At 43.4% G+C, this 13,810-nt stretch overlaps 1 protein-coding gene across 1 annotated transcript in view; it reads right to left on the bottom strand.

Moving 5' to 3' along the window:
* Positions 1-4,233: 4,233 nt before the first annotated feature.
* Positions 4,234-13,810, bottom strand: part of LOC308333344 (cadherin-related family member 4-like) — a gene marked incomplete at both ends in the record, with an annotated part of 28,944 nt that continues 19,367 nt past the window's right edge. The window contains 3 exons of the mRNA XM_080789695.1: positions 4,234-4,289; positions 5,401-5,428; positions 5,522-5,578. Coding sequence (XP_080645821.1) covers positions 4,234-4,289; positions 5,401-5,428; positions 5,522-5,578 — 141 coding nt within the window. The remainder of the gene's footprint in view (positions 4,290-5,400; positions 5,429-5,521; positions 5,579-13,810) is intronic.

Here is a 13,810-nt window from a genome sequence, read left to right as displayed (position 1 = left end):
CACGGACACAGCGCTGTCTGTCACCTCCTCCCAGCTCAGCAGCGCCCCTCGACAAAAAAAAACGCCCACTCCAGTGGCATCATGGGAAATGTAGGCTAGCTCAGTGATACTCAACCTCAGGCCCGCGGGCCACATCAGGCCCGCGGGACCATTATGACTGGCCCACCAATGAAAATCTAAAAAAAAGAAGAAAAAAAAATCTGGAAAATGAAATAAAAATAAATAAATCTGAATGAAGTTATCTTTAATTACATTATTATAAGTAATACTATTAGAGTTGTACTACAATGCAAATGAAAGACATATACTGTGTATCCCTATTCCCTGACATAATTTTATAGCTAAACGGACAGAATTCTATTTTATTTGAATGATGAAACCCAGCTGCCATTAATAGTTGGAAATGGAAATGGAAATTGCGGAAATTGCAAATTGTGTTTATTGTATTTTATTTTACTCAGCCATAACTATTTATTTTCTGTTAACCAACTTGCTGGCTGGCAGGCAGGCAGACAGCTACTCATAGACAGGCAGACAGACAGACAGCTACTCATGGAGAATTGGACAGGCAGGCAGTCAGACAGCTACTCATAGACAGGCAGACAGACAGCTACTCATGGAGAATTGGACAGGCAGGCAGACAGCTACTCATGGACAATTGGACAGGCAGGAAGGCAGACAGCTACTCATAGACAGACAGACAGACAGACAGCTACTCATGGACAATTGGACAGGCAGGAAGGCAGACAGCTACTCATAGACAGACAGACAGCTACTCATAGACAATTGGGCAGGCAGGCAGACAGCTACTCATAGACAGACAGACAGCTACTCATGGACAATTGGACAGGCAGGAAGGCAGACAGCTACTCATAGACAGGCAGACAGACAGCTACTCATGAACAATTAGGCAGGCAGGCAGACAGCTACTCATAGACAGGCAGACAGACAGCTACTCATGGACAATTAGGCAGGCAGGCAGACAGCTACTCAGACAGGCAGACAGACAGCTACTCATGGACAATTGGACAGGCAGGCAGGCAGGCAGACAGCTATACTCATAGACAGGCAGGCAGACAGCTACTCATAGACAGGCAGACAGTAAGACAGCTACTCATTGACAGACAGACAAATAACTACTCATGGACAGACAGACAGACAGACAGGCAGGCAGGCAGGCAGGCAAAGAGCTACTCATGTTATGTTATTATGTTATTATAACAGCTACTCATGTTATCCTGCTACCCTAATAGACAGGGGGTACATGAGCACATGGCCGTTCATTCGTGCTCTATCTCCGACCAAACCACACTTCCACCACACATCTCTCTATGCAAAATAAAACCTGCACACTCCCACAAAACATATAGACTACATTGCATTCGCCAAAAATGTCTTATTTACTGTTTAAATATTACTTTTCTGACCTAATAGACAGGGGGTACATGAGCACATGGCCGTTCATTCGTGCTCTATCTCCGACCAAACCACACTTCCACCACACATCTCTCTATGCAAAATAAAACCTGCACACTCCCACAAAACATATAGACTACATTGCATTCGCCAAAAATGTCTTATTTACTGTTTAAATATTACTTTTCTGACCTAATAGACAGGGGGTACATGAGCACATGGCCGTTCATTCGTGCTCTATCTCCGACCAAACCACACTTCCACCACACATCTCTCTATGCAAAATAAAACCTGCACACTCCCACAAAACATATAGACTACATTGCATTCGCCAAAAATGTCTTATTTACTGTTTAAATATTACTTTTCTGAAACACGCTATTCTTGCTCAACCTCAACAGCCTACGTCAAAATCGTCATGTTGGCGTCTACTACGCCAACTACGTTCACTTCATGGGGCCAGTCCTTCACAGTGACACACACGTTAGATCAACCACGCGACCGGGATGGTTTCTACCCCTCAATGTCGTGCCTACTCTACACTGCCATCCGAAGGCCCCTCCCCCTTTCACTGCTCCTGTGTCGCCAACTACGTTCACTTAATGGGGCCAGGCCTTCACAGTGACACACGCGTTAGATGAACCACGCGACCGGGATGGTTTCTATCCCCTCAATGTCGTGCCTACTCTACACTGCCATCCCAAGTCCCCTCCCCCTTTCACTGCTCCTGTGTGTGACCTGTGAACTACTCTCTGACTGCACTGTAGGCTACTCACTCCACCAACAAAATATACTCTGCCATCACCCCCCCAAAAACACAATATGCCACGAAGAAAACGCAGCGCACTTTCTCAATACACGCGTGCCTCCAAACATTTGCGAGCCAGTCGCGCAAAACAAACCCAAACAGGTAAATCACACAGCATGTTGCATCCTTCTCAATGTTGCTTGCTTAATCGTTCGTTTGATTTATCCATACATCGCCCTGTGTGTGTGTCGCGAACCGAAACAGGTAATCACACAGCATGTTGCATGCTTCTCAATGTTGCGTGCTTAATCATTTCATTTATCCATACATCGCAATTGCGCGTGTGCGAGCATGTTGCATGCTTCTCAATGTTGCCTGCTTAATCATTTCATTTATCCATACATCGCAATTGCGCGTGTGCGCTGAACCTGCACACTCATGCACTATCCATTCCATGCACATTATTAGTCGCCTATATTTACTACAGTAGACTATGCCTACACGCTGGCCCCAGTGTGTGTGTGTGTGTGTGCCCCTCCACCCTCCCCCATGGCGCTGGCGCTGTGGAATGTCCATCTAAAAAGGAACAGTGAACCTCACGACGGCCATTTACACAAAGCACGCCAATTGTTGCAGCCTACACAGATCTATTCAGGCCCATTCAATTAATCAATCACTACATTAGTTGCTTGTTCAATCTATCATCTTTTGTTTTACTGCCCATTATAAGAAGCATTAACACATGTATTATTTTGTAAAATGACAACCATCTGTGCAGACTTTTTCTGGTTGGAGGACTATGAAAAACTGGAATTATGTTTTAGGAAAGGTACTTTTGCTTTGGCAGACTTTTTATGCAGGGCGTGGGAAATAAGGCAGAATGTTTGCCTTTGGTGCATGACACAAAAATAAAGAAATCTATCTATCTATCTATTCAGGCCCATTCAATTAATCTATCACTACATTAGTTGCCTGTTCAAAACTAAACTACACTTTATGAAATCATTGTTGCAGCCTACACACATATATTCAGGCCCATTCAGAACACATTTCCCAAATCTCAGTGATTTATCCACACATCGCTCTGTGTGTGTGTGTGTGTGTGTGTGTGTGTGTGTGTGTGTGTGTGTGTGGGCGTGTGTGTGTGTCGCGTCGCCCTCCAGCTGCAATTGCGAGTGTGCGCTGTGTGCAGGGCACACTACTGAGTTTAAAAACACAGCTGAAACATGAAGTGGAGTCTGTCAACTCCCGCAATTTCCTTCTTCCCATATTGCGCTGCAACAACACTGGGATGAGCCCTCCGAAGGGGGGCGAAATTCTAGTGTGCAATAATTTGTGCAGTTATGGAAACAGCTCTTTGTGTTTATGCAAGAAAATGTAACACATTTATTTATTTACATATTGTGTGCATGCACATTGTACTTTGATACATTTTGCGAAAATAAAGCAATTGAAAGAGAGAAGTTATCAAGTATCATTAATGTCGTAATTTTATCTACTGGCCCCTGGCCCCTTGCCATTTTTGTAATGTGGCCCACAGGTAAATCTATTTGAGTATCCCTGGCATACATCATCATTATGCATCAGACATAGATGACTGACAGGCTGGTCCAAGATACACATTGGAGCCACTCAGCCACGCCATCTCCATTTGGGTTGTGATCCGGAACCGCAGGAACCTGATCCAAAATTGAAGAACTGAAGTCTGTTCCATCACATACGGAACCGGTTTTGTCACGCTGTCAGAGTGTATGTGGACTTTCAGTGGTTTTCAAACTTTTTAATTTCAAGGACCACCCAACACTGAGATTGTACAAATAGAACCAAATGTGGTGCGTGGGCACCTTCTAGTGGGTGCGCGACATGAAAGGTCTAATATTGCTATGGTTTTATTTTTTATATATTAACATATGCAGAATATACCCTATGCTGCATATATACGCCATATTCAGGTTCACATATGTGCATATATGTGGATAAATAGGAAATGTATAGCTTAGTACTCAGATGGTTTAACCTTTATTCAAATGTAGGTCATCTGCCACAGTATGGAGACCGCAGCTTTCCTCTCAAAGCCAGCGCCGTTCGCCAGTGGTGGAATTGAACAGGTAACATCGTCCTGAAACTACAACAAAACATTGTCCCAGCCAGGTGTTTGTAATCTGCTTCACATAACCATATAAACTACAACAAAACATTGTCCCAGCCAGGTGTTTGTATTAATCTGCTTCACATAACCATATAAACTACAACAAAACATTGTCCCAGCCAGGTAACCATATAAACTACATAGAAACATTGTCCCAACCAGGTGTTTGTGTCTGCTTCACATAACCATATAAACTACAACAAAACACTGTCCCAGCCAGGTAACCATAGAAACATTGTCCCAACCAGGTGTTTGTGTCTGCTTCACATAACCATATAAACTACATAGAAACATTGTCCTAGCCCATTGATGCCTGAGGCCGAATCTGGGAACGCCTTCTAGGGCCTGACCTAAGGTTTCTGAAAACCTTCAAATTCTTTTTTTTAATAGTTATGTTGCTACATGTATAGCAATAGCTGAGACACAGAGAGCGCGCCGGCATCAAGGGTAGAACAACGTATACGTTGCACCAGGCGTCAAAGGGCTAGCCAGGTGTTTGTATCTGCTTCACATAAACATAGAAACTACATAGAAACATTCTCCTAGCCAGGTGTTTGATTTGATCTGCTTTACACTAACCATCGCAATGCTTACCTTTTTTGTAAAAGGTCATGCATGAGGACATTGCAAGTAGCCCCTAGAACTAATTGGCAAAACACTTAAGTTTTATTGATAATGACATTATAGACTACCGGTATATATATAATGTTTTTTTTTATTTTATCTAAAGATTTTAAATACATTTTATATAAGATGCCTAGCGAAACGGGACATTCTGCATACTTGTGTAAGTAAATGTAAATGTTGATTACGGGACATTTACTTGCAGTGTTTCTACATTGCAGCATTGATTATTTTTAGTACTTTTTCCACCACTGGTTCCAATGATCCAAGCCGGAACACGATTGATTTATCATTAAAATGAACATGCTTTGAAATTGCATGCATCCCACTAAGTGGTCAGATGGGTGATCTACTTTCAAGATTTGTTTTGTTTCAAATTGGCCCTAATCCAGATAAGGTTGCGAACCGTTGGTATTATACATATTTATGTATGTAAATCTATGGAATACACAGAAACACTTACTTGGATCTTGTGCTTTCCCATCAAATCTCTGTATGAAATAAGAATATAAATGAATAGTCAATTCTACCATTTAGAGCTGAATGTATTTGCTGATACATGTCCAGTTGCTGTCATACAGTACCATGAGCTCATCCTGGAGACTGACTTTGGACAAGCTGATGGCGCCATCTAGTGAATACTATTGGAAGAAAGAAAGGGTTAATGGTAGACAATGCACAGAGGCGTCTCAATAATCACACACTCAAACTTACGTGGTCATTCTCATGTTTGTTTCCAAGAGTATCCTTTTTGTTGCTTCCATCCCTGGTTAAAGTATACAAATGCCCCCAAAATATAAATCAAAGTCCAAGTGGATGCTTGTTCTTATATTTATTATTATTGTGCTTAATTACCAAATGCTACAAAACAAAACTCACATGTTGGATGTAAGATGTTCAGCAGGGACCTTATTCCCCCAGCCATATTTGCTGTGGACATTGAAAATGTAGAAATTCAGAATAAGAACATGCAAACTTGCAAAGTCTTGGTTATTGTCCAGCCTTAAGCTCCGTTCACATTGAAGAAGCAGAAGCTAGCTTCTGCTTCTTGGTCCCATGTTATCTCTATGCTGAACAGCTTCTGCGTTTAAAAGCTGGAAGAATAGCTTTTTTTTGTTTTTGCTTTTTTTTTTTCTCACCGGACCTTAACTTTAAAGCAGCTTTTAAAAGCTGGAGCTTTAAAAATCTGCGTGTAGCCAATCAGAGCACAGCGTGGTTTGAGGAGGCGGAGTTGAGCTCATTTTACGAAACCAAAAAGCCTTGGAAAAGCTGTCCGAGCCAATTGTCCGCATTAAAAAATAAACTTTTTAAATATGGGCTGTATATGAAATATGAATGGATATTTGGCAAGACCATAGCATATTTTGTGATAGAAATTAAAGTTTATATGAGAAACAAGTTGTCGAAGCGGTGAAAACAGGTTGTGTTCCGTGTGCCGTCGCGAGTGTCACGTTTCTGGGGACAAGTCATCGTGCATTCACCCCCCCCTCCGGTTCTCATCGAAGCTATGGATGAACTACTGAACTGAACTCTCCAGAACGCTATCCGTCGCTTGTGGACTGTTTGTGGACTAAACAGTGCACGCACACACACACGGTTGATAAATTAGCAGATATAGATAGATAGACAAACAACTAAACAATATTGTGTCGGAGTTTTCCCAAAAACAGCAGCCCGCTGTCAGCGCGTTTCTGTGCCGGTCCTCGTGTGTTTTGCTGGACGTTTCCTCGCACTAAAATTAATTGCCCTTGTCGCGGGACCTCGCCCTGAGCACAGGGAGTTGACCACTGGTGTACGCTCCTCGACACCCAGTCTCAATTTAGGGGGTCCTCCGCGGGCCGGGCCACAGGGTCCAGAAGTCGGTCCACTTTCGCTCGAGGTTTCTCCTCGACGACGGGGTCTGGCCGCAGGTCACCCGAGGCACTATCACCGTGGTACAGTGGCGCTAGTAATGTACGTACTACAGGAGTGGGGCCTTGATCATACCTTATATCAGTTGTATGTACCCCCTCTATTTATGCAATATGTTGCCCATGTTTTGTGATTGGTTTGCTGCGTTCTGAATCGATAAACCAATCGCATATAAGATTTATTTGAGGGAATCATTTAAATTGGTCTATTGTGTTCATGTAGGCCTATCGATGAACCTCATACCAAAAGTTGAAAGATAGTAGATAGCCTATTTATAGATAGATAGAACACGTGTGTGTGTGTGTGTGTGTGTGTGTGTGTGTGTGTGAGATATTGAGCACCGTGGACGGTGGAGGAGCCGACACGGGACTCACTTGCGAGCCAGTTCTCTCTCAGTGCCCCTGCAGTAATTACCCCCTCCCGGTTCCCACCGAGGTGAACAACTGAACCCCGTAGCTGTCTCTGACCGTGGACTAAACACACACACGGTTTATAAATGAGCATATATATATATATATAGTCTATAGACAAAGAACTAAAGTCCAGAGTCCCCAGCGCGTCGTATGCACCGCGTGTGTGTGTGTGCGCGAGAGAGATCAATAATTAATAGCCTTTATTATAAAGGCTATTAATTATTGATCTCTCTATGCACATGCATATCATACAACTGATATAAAGTTTATATCAGTTGTATGATATGCATGTGCACATGTCCGTTGCACTGGACTCCGTTCCGGTGATAATATCACCGTGATATTGATTATTAATTAAGTAATTAAAGTATGCAACTATGCATAGCCTACTACTAGTTGGCACAATGTTTCACATCATCTGCTAATTAAAAGCAAACTTTAAATGTGCTGATGCTGTAGTCAGTGTAAACGGTGAGGGTCCGTGGGGGTGGTGGAGGAGCGGTCTGACTCTAGGCCAGTGTTGCCAACTTAGCGGATTTGTCGTCATATTTAGCTTCTTTCCAGACCCCCCTAGCGACTGAATTAGTGAAAAGCTTCTGGCGAGAAATCTAGCTTTTTTCCCCTGGTGAATTGGGGACAAATCGTGTTGACAGGCGCCAGATATGCGCCAGAGATAAAATCTTTTTTTTTTTTTTCTCAGCCTCAAATCCGCTAAATTGGCAAAACTAAAAGTGGTCGGCGCGTCTGGTCTGGCTCACAGGTCACAGCAGGCTCAGTGGCTTCCTCGGCTCGGTTATGTGCACACTGCACAGACTGTCTACCAGTGCTTCCTCCTTTCTTGCTCTGCCTAGGCGAGTGCGCTCCGGTGCGGTATTTCCGAACGCGCCCCTCGAGCTCGACAGAGCAAGAAAGGAGGAAGCACTGGCAGCTCAGTTTAGTCTGCTAGTAAAAATAAAATACACACTCGGATGCATAAAGTATTAACCTTCTAATTCCTGTATGGATCGGAACAAAATAGCGTTCTAAACATTAGTTGAATTGAGGTATGTTTTTTTTATATTACAATGAGTTTAAACGATGTGTTATCAAATGAAGAGATGATACAAACTAAGTGCACATAAATGACAAATGTTTTTCTGGGCTGGCTACATATTTTCGTTGCTAGGGGCGCCTAAAAGTCGCTAGGGACGCAAAAAAGTCGCTAGGGGCGGCGCGCGCTACGCGCGCGCATATCCCACCCCTGGCGACTTTTAGCGACTTTTCGAGGAGCCACTAGCTACTTCCGTCACTGGAGAGTTGGCAACACTGCTCTAGGCTACTGCCACATATAGCCAGCCGAGGTCAGTGACAGACAGACAGCGCCGAGATGGGGGCTCCCTTCCACGGGAGACTTGGGACTGAATGTCCGGAAATCGCACGTAAACATAAGCTGTTTTAATTGCTTTTACGACGTGCTGGATATATACAATTGTATTTCTACGGTATGCTCTTTCTAAATCAACATTAACATTACATACAGAGCCGCCATTTAAAAAAATGCCCGGAGGGTTTCGCTCGTGGCCAGCTGGGGGAGAGGAGAGCGGAGTGGGGGGGAGACATGAGCGCTGAAGACGGGGAGGATTGAGATCCGGTCCGTTCGGAGCAGCTCCGTTCAGACCGAAGAAGCTGCTTTAAAAAGCAGAAGCAGAAATCTAAAAGACGCAGCTTTTTTTTGAGAAAGTGGGCGTGTACAAAGTACCTGTCACTCAAGCTGCCTGGACTGGCTGTCTGGCTTTGAGACGAGAGACAGGCAGTTTGAGCAGATGCGCATTTGAAAGTCTAAAATGTAAAATAGCGACTGTAGAGGAGACATACTTATATATTTAGTTACATCATAACCTATGTATGGATGAATAAATAATATAATCTTGGTAAACTTGTTTGTAAATAACCGAACGGACGGGATCTCAATCCTCCGTCTTCAGTGCTCATGTCTCCCCCCCACTCCGCTCTCCTCTCCCCCAGCTGGCCACGAGCGAAACCCTCCGGGCATTTTTTTAAATGGCGGCTCTGTATGTAATGTTAATGTTGATTTAGAAAGAGCATACCGTAGAAATACAATTGTATATATCCAGCACGTCGTAAAAGCAATTAAAACAGCTTATGTTTACGTGCGGTTTCCGGACATTCAGTCCCAAATCTCCCGTGGAAGTGAGCCCCTATCTCGGCGCTGTCTGTCTGTCACTGACCTCGGTTGGCTATATGTGGCACTGGAGACCGCTCCTCCACCACCCCCACGGACCCTCACCGTTTACTGATATAAACTTTATATCAGTTGTATGATATGCATGTGCATAGAGAGATCAATAATTAATAGCCTTTATAATAAAGGCTATTAATTATTGATCTCTCTCAAGCACACACACACACACACACACGGTGCATACGACGCGCTGGGGACTCTGGACTTTAGTTCTTTGTCTATAGACTATATATATATATATATGCTCATTTATAAACCGTGTGTGTGTTTAGTCCACGGTCAGAGACAGCTACGGGGTTCAGTTGTTCACCTCGGTGGGAACCGGGAGGGGGTAATTACTGCAGGGGCACTGAGAGAGAACTGGCTCGCAAGTGAGCCCCGTGTCGGCTCCTCCACGGTGCTCAATATCTCTCTCACACACACACACACACACACACACGTGTTCTATCTATCTATAAATATAGGCTATCTACTATCTTTCAACTTTTGGTATGAGGTTCATCGATAGGCCTACATGAACGCAATAGACCAATTTAAATGATTCCCTCAAATAAATCTTATATGCGATTGGTTTATCGATTCAGAACGCAGCAAACCAATCACAAAACATGGGCAACATATTGCATAAATAGAGGGGGTACATACAACTGATATAAGGTATGATCAAGGCCCCACTCCTGTAGTACGTACATTACTAGCGCCACTGTACCACCGTGATAGTGCCTCGGGTGACCTGCGGCCAGACCCCGTCGTCGAGGAGAAACCTCGAGCGAAAGTGGACCGACTTCTGGACCCTGTGGCCCGGCCCGCGGAGGACCCCCTAAATTGAGACTGGGTGTCGAGGAGCGTACACCAGTGGTCAACTCCCTGTGCTCAGGGCGAGGTCCCGCGACAAGGGCAATTAATTTTAGTGCGAGGAAACGTCCAGCAAAACACACGAGGACCGGCACAGAAACGCGCTGAGAGCGGCTGCTCTGTCCTCCCCTCTTCTCGGGGAAGGTTTTGGGGAAAACTCCGACACAACTATTATTGTTTAGTTGTTTGTCTATCTATCTATATCTGCTAATTTATCAACCGTGTGTGTGTGCGTGCACTGTTTAGTCCACAAACAGTCCACAAGCGACGGATAGCGTTCTGGAGAGTTCAGTTCAGTAGTCCATCCATAGCTTCGATGAGAACCGGAGGGGGGGGTGAATGCACGATTACTTGTCCCCAGAAACGTGACACTCGCGACGGCACACGGAACACAACCTGTTTTCACCGCTTCGACAACTTGTTTCTCATATAAACTTTAATTTCTATCACAAAATATGCTATGGTCTTGCCAAATATCCATTCATATTTCATATACAGCCCATATTTAAAAAGTTTATTTTTTAATGCGGACAATTGGCTCGGACAGCTTTTCCAAGGCTTTTTGGTTTCGTAAAATGAGCTCAACTCCGCCTCCTCAAACCACGCTGTGCTCTGATTGGCTACACGCAGATTTTTAAAGCTCCAGCTTTTAAAAGCTGCTTTAAAGTTAAGGTACGGTGAGAAAAAAAAAAAGCAAAAACAAAAAAAAGCTATTCTTCCAGCTTTTAAACGCAGAAGCTGTTCAGCATAGAGATAACATGGGACGAAGAAGCAGAAGCTAGCTTCTGCTTCTTCGGTCTGAATGGGGCTTTAACACCGCAACAAAATCTTCATATAGGTGCGTGCTGGGACTGTCTGGTGATCTAAGGGGGGGTGGGGGGGGTGCACGGGATGCGCATGTGCATGCAATTTAAGTCCTCAGGTCGCACCACCACACCTTCTGGTAAAAAAAAAAAGTAACCGCACACACGCCAACTCCCAACACGTGACTGCTAGTGTTTGTTGCAACAAGCCGTTTGTTTTAATAAATAACTCGTAATGTAACATTTAATTGACATGGACATCGAGTAGACTAGACTCATCAGTGTTTTTACCAGGCTGGTGAAAAACAAAAAAAGCTTCTACAAGAATCTGCAGTGGAAACCGAAGTCCTCACTGTCCACTCACTGTCCAACTCAGTGGTTTTCAAGCCTATTTATTCGGCATTTGAGGAGCCACACCATTTGATGACATTTAGCCTCTCAGACCCATTTGAGGCAGTGTTGTTGGCAATCCTGTTGATTGGGAAGGTGCCAAAGCACTGTAGAGGGGTGTTCATGTTCATATCTGTATGGTGTTTTGTCTTTTTGAGTGGTGCAACCACTCCTATGTACCTTTTGCAGACCACGGCCATGTTTTTTTTCAGAGTTTGGAAGCACTCGTTTTCAGTAAAGCAATGTCCTGCTGCCTCTTGCATTATGTGCTAATTCAAAACAGGTGGTACACTGGACAGTTGAGTGATATCTAACGAGCACTTCCAAACTCCAGCACTTAGAAAAATAATCACCTGCAAGGACACAAAGTAACTCATAACATGTATACAGTGGATTTTTATGAAACAAACACTTTGAGGATAGAAAGAGAATAAGTCAAGCTTTCCATACAGTTGCAATGTTCGACATTGTGTAATACAATCAGATAGTGTGTGTGTGTGTGTGTGTGTGTGTGTGTGTGTGTGTGTGTGTGTGTGTGTGTGTGTGTGTGTGTGTGTGTGTGTGTGTGTGTGTGGCCTAACAGACAGATACACACAGGCCAGGGAGGAGGGCTTGTACAGTATCACTCACTTCAGATGGGTCTGATTTTTATAATTAATTTCGGAATTAATTGGGCCTTTGACATATAGTGGAATCAGTTTGGAAATTCCTTTGATTAAGAGTCATTTAGCCACAATTTGCAACACTTAACAATGTGATGAATCTAGAGTTGCAATGCCCTCCATTGACATCCCATTGATCCAAATTGCATTTACGATCTGTATTGAACAACGTTAAACTCATTGCAGCTGTAGTAGGGCAAGCTTGAATTATCCTCTTTCAATCTGCCAAGCTTTTGTTTCCTAAAAATCCACTGTAAACATATTATGAGCTACTTTCTGTCAATACATTCCGTGTTGTGATATTATTGAGTGACACAACCACTCCTGTAGACAGCTCTGTGTGGCTGTACCCCTGGGTCCCTGGGTTGTTATAGCATTTGTTCACCATGTGTCCTTGTTGCACAGCCTAACACACAGGCCACGGAGGAGAGCTAGTACAGTACAGTACAGTACAGTACAGTACAGTACAGTACAGTACAGTACAGTACAGTACAGTACAGTACAGTACAGTACAGTACAGCAGACATATTTCGACATGGAAGCATTGATACTTTTGCTTAAACGGATAGTTCACAATGTTTTAACTTAAGCTGTATGAAATACTTGCCATTAATAGTGGTTGCAACTTTATTGATTAATTGCCAGAGTCCCGTGGTGGGAGTTCTGCTCTGGTTTTGGTGAATATTAAAGGGACACTTTTTGCAATATATGTTAATGACGATTAGAAGATTTAGAACACTTTCCTGGGGGTCTTTATGTGTGTAATATGTGGTTTTAGTTTTGAGTCCTTCCTGGACTAAAATCCCTGTAATGCTTTGGTGCACTGCTCCTCCTTGTGGATAGAGGGAGGGCTGTCTTACTGAGCCAACATGTAGTCCAGGAAGGATGTGAGTCCAGTGTCCATGACAAACCACATATTACACACACAAAGACCCCCAGGAAAGTGTGCTAAATCTTCTAAACATCATTAACATATGTTTTGCAAAAAGGGTGAAGTTTCCCTTCATTTTCCGGTCATTTTCTGGGGGGCACTGGGGTAAAGAAATGTGAGTGCTTTTTTCCTACCACTGCCTGGGGCTATAGCCAAAGATGACATCAGGGGACAGCTGCCAGGGGCCTCCATGGAAGGAAGAGCCTATTAACACGTTCGCCCCCATTCACGAGTTACACAAGTTAATTGATAAAATAATTCCCCGTTCATTTTCCTCATAGACTTTTCAAAAAGTATTTATTTAAAGATGTTTACGCTGCGGACAAAGCCAACTTCAGTTGTCACAAATCATGACAAACACAATGTTTTGGGCCGATCAAATCATTTGTAATTTGTCATTTCTTTCTAATTATTTGATCATCCCAAAACATTGTGTTTTTTTGTCATGATTTGTCACAACTCCAGTTTGTCTGCGGTGTAAACGTCTTTAAATAAATACTTTTTGAAAAGTCTATGACGAAATGAACGCGGAAGTCTCTCGAGGGATCGGGACTGCAACGCTCTATAGATCTTTAACTCTTGAGAGAGTTAAATGAAAGTTATGAAACCAAATATTTGTTTTCATTTTACGCTCAAGAGTAAAATTATTGTTAAACATCTGCATTA

This window comes from Protomyctophum bolini (genome assembly GCF_963924005.1).
Source record: "Protomyctophum bolini genome assembly, chromosome: 2".
Lineage (NCBI taxonomy): Eukaryota > Metazoa > Chordata > Actinopteri > Myctophiformes > Myctophidae > Protomyctophum > Protomyctophum bolini.
Note: the sequence above shows the minus strand (reverse complement) of the source record. Positions and strands in the feature narration are given on the sequence as shown.